This window comes from Spinacia oleracea, chromosome 1 (genome assembly GCF_020520425.1).
Source record: "Spinacia oleracea cultivar Varoflay chromosome 1, BTI_SOV_V1, whole genome shotgun sequence".
Lineage (NCBI taxonomy): Eukaryota > Viridiplantae > Streptophyta > Magnoliopsida > Caryophyllales > Amaranthaceae > Spinacia > Spinacia oleracea.
In genome coordinates, this window is record NC_079487.1 from 127,827,062 (window position 1) to 127,835,784 (window position 8,723).

The 8,723-nt window shown below is 33.5% G+C and overlaps 1 protein-coding gene across 1 annotated transcript; it reads right to left on the reverse strand.

Annotated features, from left to right (window-relative positions):
- Positions 1–3,949: 3,949 nt before the first annotated feature.
- On the reverse strand, positions 3,950–8,277 carry LOC110782844 (jasmonate-induced protein homolog). Its single transcript, XM_021987090.2, has 3 exons — positions 8,154–8,277; positions 6,378–6,776; positions 3,950–4,453 (listed from the first exon to the last, which is right to left on the reverse strand). Exons 2-3 carry the CDS (start codon positions 6,771–6,773, stop codon positions 4,256–4,258), a joined length of 594 nt encoding a protein of 197 aa, XP_021842782.2. The 5' UTR covers positions 6,774–6,776; positions 8,154–8,277; the 3' UTR covers positions 3,950–4,255.
- Between the last annotated feature and the right edge of the window lie 446 nt (positions 8,278–8,723).

Sequence of the window (8,723 nt, forward strand, 5' to 3'; positions counted from 1 at the left end):
TATAGGGATTGAGGATATGCAATTAATAATAGAAAATATTGTCACTCAAATCTTTCACCTAAAATATCACACTTTGTTTGACCAGCAATGGAAATGAAAGGGGAGCGTCTACACAATCACCACCCACAAACATTAATCGGAAAACCAAATCAAAGTGGTTCATTTCTATGTTAGTTCACCATCACCTCTGGGCTTGAATTCACAGAAAAACAATAACTGACTAGTTTCTATCCCATAGATACAACAAGGTGGGGCAACAACTTGGCAGGGAAGTGCTAATAATCAACTGACTTTAGCTCACTCTAATAAAATGAGATCAAAATTACAAGAAAAAGAAAGGAACATGACTGTCATGATGAATTCAATGGTGAAATATAACCAATTTCAACTAGAAAGCACAACCAAAGAGTATATAGAAATCAAAACTGTAGAAATCATCATCATCAAGTTGTTATCTGAAATGGCTACTACAAATGACCAGCTACTTCATCTGCTTTACGATACCTAGGGCCTTGAACCCACGCACCATCAATGGAATCAATAACTCCAGTCAAGCCATCGTCAACAAAATTACAACCCTCTTCCCCTCTAAAACAACCTTCACCGGCACCAACTTAAGCTTCACACCAAAGTCCCTAATCCTCTGTGAAGGCTCGATAAAGGTTCTCCCCACATAATGGGACCTAATCAAACCCTGTTGAAAAGGCACACCAGCTTTCTCAGCATACCCAAGAGCAGCAACAACCCCAGAATCAGGCACTGCAATAGACACATCACATTCAACTGGCGAATCAAACCAAAGAAAAAACGCCGAGAAATCAAACGCCAATTTGTAATCAAAAGAACTAATCAACAACAGACCCTAGAATCACAACCAAACCACCGATCAAAATCCGATCAATCCTTCGATCAAAACGCTGAAGAACGCACAAACAAATCTGGCGACCTTTAGCTAGATCTCGGGATAGATCTGGTTTAGTACCCTTGCAATTCGATGGCGATCGAGCCACTATACTTCAAAATCGTGGGTTAGGCTTGCCGACGACCAGAGATCGGAGATCGGCCTCCGCCGGCGACAAGAGAGCGGAGATCGGACGCCGCCGGCGACTAGAGAGCAGGAGGAAGAACATCGGAGAGGAGAGAGAAAAAGAAAGAGAAAAAGGTTGAGATTTTTTTTTTGGGAGTTTATGTCGAAACAAATGTATTAAGGGAAAAATAGTAAAACGCGACTAACGGCAGACTAACGCGCGCAAAAGTAGGGGTATATTATGTGATTCAAAAGACGCGAGGGTAATTGGTGCGTTTTTGCAAACCTCGGGGGTATTTCATGAAAAAATCGTGTTTTAAAAGTCACATGTTGTGTTCCTCATCTACCTACTAAATATTTGAGGGGTTCGAAAAGGATGGAGTTTCCGATCTACTACTACGAGAAATCAAATCTATTTCTCCATAATCTTTAATTTGTCACAAACAATTAGGGTTTCACGAAATTCACCAAATACCCCTGCGTGTTTCAAAATACATAATATACCCCTATTTTTCGGTATTGTTCATAAAATGCACTTGGACTTAACGTCCGTTAGTTCTCCGTTAACAGTAGTTTACGTTTTTGCCCTTATATTGCTTTCATCCCCTTCATCTGCAAACTCTCTCTCCTCTCACTCACTCAACCACCCAAACTCTCTCTCTCTCCTCCCACTCAACCACCACCACTCCTCACCGCCGTCACCATCTTCTCCTCCGCTACAGTCGCCTACCTCGGCTAGGGTTCGACTTCCCCGGTTGCATCGTCGGGGCATCGGTCACCCGGTGAACTCTCTATCTCCTCCGTTGGCGTTGTCGACAAGTGAGATTTCGGCAAGGCTAGAGACCATGATTAAGGGGAGGAGTCGATCCCGGTGAAAATGGTGATCTTTCTCTCTCTTCTCTTCTGCTAATTTCAATAGAAATTTATCACAATTTTTATAATAATCTGTTGAATTAATGTAGCCTTTCAAGAGATACGTGGAGATCGGAAGGGTTTCTCTTGTCAACTACTGAAAATATTACGGCCAACTCGTCGTCATTGTCAACTACCAGAACAGAGTAATACCCGTTTTATACTTTTCAGTTTTCTCTTACATCCAGTGAAATTTATGGGTTTTCTGCATTTTTAGGGTTTTGATTTAAGGTTTTTGTTTGTTGATTTTGGATTAATATTAAGCATATAATTTGAACTGAAATTGCATTTCTAGGCTTTTTTATTAGTTGGAGTGCCATCAATGATTGTTTTTTATTTTCCCGAAAACATGATTTGTGGATATTACAAGTTTTCTGTTGGAAATGGACATCTCTATTGTAATCAGTTAATTTGAGAACTATGGTGTTTAGTGGAAATGCCAAGAACGTACATTTGATATTAAAATCTTATTTTGATAGGATATTAACATTGATTATGTTTTCGTATGGGTACTATATTTTTCTATAATATCTGAGTATTTGACACCATAACATGCTTGGACTCCTGACCCTTAATTTGGACCAATCATAGGAAGTTAAAATTGTTTTTGTTGCATCCATGTTCGACATATTATTTAGAGTTGGTGTTAGAGCCTCTAGGATATCCATTTGTGCCATATCTAGTAGCTGCTATGTTATTGTTGGGATTTGATTATCCCTTGAATGAGATTTTGTTCAATCTTAATTTTGATGTTAAATTGTATTTGAGGTTCTAGTTGATGCTCCTAACACGGTTAGAGGTCAAATGATCTTGAAGAGGCTCTTTGACCGATATCAAGGTTGAGATCGAGAAGTCACCAAACAAGAAGACCCTTGTCCAAGCTATGGAGGTTGCTAGCTGGTATGGTTTTTTGATCTCGGAATGATCTTTTGCTGCTTTTTCTTTGGGTATGCTTTGTTGTTAAATTGCTATGATGTGGCAGATGTTAAGAACAAGTGGGAGAACAATTCATGGGGAAGTAAACTGATTGTCCAGAAGAGAAGAGCTGCTCTTATGACTTCGACAAATTCAAGATCATGGTGGCCATGAATTTGCTTGTGTTCATGAATTTGCTTGTGTTTTGATTCCATGAATTTGTTCTAGAAAAAATTCATGGGGTTACAATTGTTTCAAGCCATTTATTAGACTTTTTATTTGTACTCCCATCATTCTGTGATGAACCACACCACTAACACACCACCTGCTATTGTGTACACCCGGAGAAAGAAACAGAAGCCACCAGAGGCAGCAGTAGTGCAGACAAAAGCAGCAACAACACAAGGCTTGTGGAGAGAGTTGTTACCCCACTGCTAGCAGACAAGAATAGTAATTAATGAAGTGTACTATGTAATGCTTAAATAGAAGAGGAGAGAGACAGAGTAGGCATTGAGGAATTTGTATTGAGTTAGGAGATCGGTGACCTAAAGTCACTTACTTTGAGAGATGTAGCCTCAAGCTGTTGTCTTTTGTATCTGTACTGTTTGGTGTGAATCAAATAAAGCTTCTTCTTTTCTATATCTTGGTGTGAGCTTTTGACAGGTTGCAGGAGGAACTTGTTAGTTCCTTCCATGCACATTCTTTTAAACCGACTTCACTCGTTTCCATCAAATGTTCAAATGTATATGGCAATGACAATTAAAGTTTTTGTAAAGCTACTATGCAAATTAATCAGCTTTTTAGGAAATATTATCCCTGTTTATTGCTGGGAATTTGTTTACAAGTTGCTCTACTTCATTGCTAGGAAAATTAGAAATGCAAACTAGTCGTTAGATTTAAATTATGCAGTTTAAAAGCAGTTTGGGTATTTGGTGCAAACAAGTTTACAAATAGGTGTATATATATATTGTGCACAAAGTTTATAAATAGGTGCATTTGGTGAATTATAAACATGACTTAACGGAGGACTAACGGAAAATCCAAATAGGGGTATTTGGTGAACAATACGAAAAAATAGGGGTATATTATGTATTTTGAACCACGCAGGGGTATTTGGTGAATTTCGTGAAACCTCAGGGGCATTTCATTAAAAAAACGTTCATTTATTTAATACAGATACAAATAGAAACAAGCGAATTGAAGAAGTAGCTACATGTAAGAGCGTGTATATATGTTCTTACAGGTGAACTGCCCCTCATAATTCATAAATTCATTATAATCAGAAAAACAAAAATTGAAAAAACCATATTATGATAATAGTACGGAGTATGATTATACAGTAGATATTGTTCCACAACTGCATTATTATATTGTTTATCGATCGCTTGATGTCAAGTTTAATTAACCAGAGAAGATTGCAGCAAGCTGATCTTTGCAAGTGCTGCCAAAGCAACCAGCGCGAACAATTTTCGCAACCGCTGAGGTTCTTGTCTCTGAGTCATAATGCCTTGCTGTGTCATTGGAATGCTCCAGCTTTTCTTTAACCTCCCTCCAGTTTATGTTCCGGAATTTGATTATACGCCCACAATCCACATAAACCTGCCCGATCGAATTTGTATTACATGCTTTAGAAAATTAGAAATACAGTACATAGATATTTATATTTATTATTAGATTTTAGCCCGTGCGATGCACGATTTCTATTAAATGGTTACGTTAAAATAAAACTCTTATAAATGTTATATTTTATATATTAGATTAGATTGCTTTTTTTTTTTGGATTGAATTTTATTTTAGATTTATTTTTTAATTATTAGAGCGTTTGATTTTGGATGAAATTGTATATATTAGTAATTAATTAATTAATTTAAATATCTATGTGACACCTATTTAATTATCTACGTGGCACTCAATTTTTTTAAATTCAAAAATAAATTAGAAATCTCATTTTTCATTGGCCGAAACCATTAGTAATTCTAGGTGGCGCTCTAATAGTTCAGCAAATATGCCTCCTTTATATACATACTAGATTTTAGCCCGTGCGATGCACAGATTTTATTAAATTGTTATGTTTAAATAAAAATCCTATTTATGTACCACTTTTATATATTATATTAGATTAGTTTTTTATTTTGCATTGAATTCTATTTTATATTTTTTTTTTTATTATGAGAGTGTTTGTTTTTGGATGAAATTGTATATGCGTAATATTGATAATTAATTAATAAAAAATATCTACGTGACACTTGATCATTTCTTTACCTGGCACTCGACTTTTTTAATTCAAAATTAATTTTTAAATCTTATTTTTCATTGGCCGAAACCATTAGATTTTTCTACGTGGCGCTCTAACATTGGATTAATGTTTGATTTTAAATTGAATTTTATTTATTTTATTTTAGATTATTATTGATTTTGGATGCATTTTATTTTAGATTTATTTTTTAATTATTAGAGTGTTTGATTTTAGATGGAATTGTATATATATGTAATTAATTAATTAATTAAAATATCTACGTGGCACCTAATTAATTATCTACGTGGAAATATATTATTTTTTATTATTAGAGTGTTTGATTTTCGATGGAGTTGTATATATTAGTAATTAATTAATTAAAATATCTACGTGACACCTAATTAATTATCTACGTGTCACTTGATTTTTTTAATTCAAAAAGAAATTAGAATCTTATTTTTCATTGGGCGTAACTATTAGTAATCCTTGGTGGCACTCTAATATTTCATCAAATATTCCTCCATTGGCCGAATCCATTAGATTTTCTACGTGGCGCTCTAATATTGGATTAATGTTTGATTTTAAATTGAATTTTATTTATTTTATTTTAGATTATTGTTTGATTTTGGATGAATTTTATTTTAGATTTATTTTTTAATTATTAGAGTGTTTTATTTTAGATGGAGTTGTATATATTAGTAATTAATTAATTAATTAAAATATCTATGTGGCACCTAATTAAATATCTACGTGGCAATCGGTTATTTTTTAATTATTAGAGTGTTTGATTTTCGATGGAGTTGTATATATGAATAATTAATTAATTAAAATATCTATGTGGCACCTAATTAATTATCTACGTGGCATTTGATTTTTTTAATTCAAAAAGAAATTAGAAATCTTATTTTTCATTGGCTGAAACCATTAGTAATCCTAGGTGGCGCTCTAATATTTCAGCAAATATGCCTCCTTTATATATGTATATTAGATTAGATTAGATTGTAAATTATACTCCCTCTGTCCCTTAATACTCGACCTGTTTTGACCGGACACGTTTGCCAATGCACAACTTTGACCACCAATTTCTGTAACTACATATTATAAAAACTTATAAAAATATTAATATTTTGAAAATATATATTAAGTTGAAGCCAACAATATATTATATACTAACATTTGTTTTCATATACTATAAATAAAATAGGTATGTGAATAGTGCAAAAAGTCAAAATAGGTCGAGTATTAAGGGACGGATGGAGTAGATAGATAGACAGTGCATGTAGTTACCTTCCTTCCACCGTACTGATCGGAATCCATGAAAGCAAGGAGCCAACCACACTCAACACCACCAGAATTCTTGCCGGCGTACACCACTGCCGCCTCAACGCCCTTGGGCTGGATGCCTTTTATGATGAAATAACCTGTCCTCTCAAGAGGATCTGGGAAGTTTTTGAGCATAACTCCCGCCCATATATGCTTTTCATAAACGTCCAAGGGTCCAGGTGTCTGATTTCGTAAGTCCCCTCTCAGCACGATATATTTACATTCAGGCTCATTGGAATTGTCTTGCCCTTCATTTTCAGCAGCGACGGCATCCTCCAACTCAGACGAGTTCTCTGTTTCTTTGATTAACTCGTCTAAGCTCGCTTGTTCTTCTGCTGTCAACTCCAACAAACCAGCCATTTCCTACATGAATAATGCATGGGGTGTTTGGTTAGGAGAGGTTTGAGGGAAAAAGAGCTTTTTGTGGTGAATTAGAGGTTTGACCTTTAGAAAAAGTTAATTGGGAGTGTTTGGTTAGAAAGAGGATTGGAAGAAAGTTTTGAGGTGAAAAAGCTAATTTTGAAAAAGCCAAATAGAAGAGCTTTTTGCAATTAGAGGTTTGAGAAAGTGGATGAAAATGACTATTTTGTTCTACGTCTGTTATTACAACCACTATCAACCTTGGTACCCTACATATTTTTCTCCTAAAAATATTTCACACTTTCTTTTTCATTTCACCATATTTACTAGATTCGTTTTTTGTTGTAACAAATTTTATATTAGTACTTTGAAGCAAGTATATTGCAATTATGCTTAAAATTTCATTAGTAATATTTATCTATTTGAAAAATATATGTTATTAAAATAAAATTAAATAAAAAATAACTTTTTTTAAAAAAATTATTTTATTTAGTCAATGTTTATTAGAAAAATATGGAGAGAAAAAATTAAAATAATAAAATATTTGTCTAGTATTAATAAGAAACAAAGTATGTCAATGTCCTTAATGGTCATTTTACATATTAAACAGCTAATTTACCAAACACTTTTACACAAACAGCTAATGCAACCAACTAATCAAATCAGCTAATACAAACAGTTAACAGCTAGTCAAACCCGCTAACAGCTAACCAAATTAACAGAGCTAATATACACGCATCCATCCAATATGTTACCCCAAATTATACCGTTTATATCGATCCAATACAACAAATTAAAATAGGATAACGTTCATAATATCGCATTCCACAACAAGTATAATTAGGTACTCCGTATAAGATACGGAGTAATATATACTCGTAACAAATAATCTTATAACGTCAACACTACGTATGCTTGCATCAAAAAAAAAAAAAAAACGTATGAAGTTGTTCGAATTTATCTAATATGGAGTACTACATACGATGATACGAGTATTAATTAGTATACTACCATCACTACAAAATTATGCATCAATTTGAGATGGATTTTGAGACGGATACAATAAACGTCTTAAATTTGAGACGGATTACTAAAATTTCGTCTCTAAATTAAAACTGTGATGGAATCGTATATGGAATTTCAAATTTTTCGTCTCAAATTTGTAACGGATTTGCAAGAATTCCTTCTCGAATTTTTTTGAGACGCCCTCTATAGAGACGCCCTACTTTCGTCTCAAATCCGTCTCTAAACATCATTTTGAGACGGATTTGGACCATATAGAGACGAAATTTCTCGTCTCTATAAAACAATTATTTTGTAGTGCATAAAAAGCGTTAAAACAATATAAAACAAACAATAAAGACAATTAAGAATAATTACCGAAGAAAACTAAACACGAGAGAACTTGATTGACAAGAATAAAGTAGAAGATTGTGGATTTATGAGATGATAATAAGATGATAAAATTACGAGCTACTGTTTGGGATTTTATAGACATGATAAAATGTCACTTGTCAATTTTTTAAAATTAATAAATTGAGTTGTGACATTCCATGATTTATAATCTATACTTTTGTTGTAATTTTTATTTTTATTTATTTTTAAATAAAAGTCTTACACAATAATTAATACTCAATATTTCCAATTTGTAATATCTCTATTCCTTAATTGTCCATTACATAATTAACTAGTGCATTGCTCACTTGCTCAGTCCAAAAACTTAGTAGTTACTCCGTAATTAATTAATTTATTAGGTCATATCACACCATCGTAATTTGAAAAATTAATTCCGGTTAAGCTATCTCATACTTTTATACGTAATACGGGATTAATAAAAAAAAATATAACGGATCGAGTACAGATCGAGTATATTTTAAGATGGAACTAAACTCTAATTCGTTGGACTTGTAAAGTGGACTCTATATATAGCTTGAAATGTATGTTTATATA

Coding starts and splice junctions, on each gene's coding strand:
- LOC110782844 (XM_021987090.2), bottom strand. CDS start 6,773: ATGGCTGGTTTGTTGGAGTTGACAGCAGAAGAACAAGCGAGCTTAGAC. Junction 4,454..6,377: donor ATCAGTACGGTGGAAGGAAG/GTAACTACATGC, acceptor TCGATCGGGCAG/GTTTATGTGGATTGTGGGCG.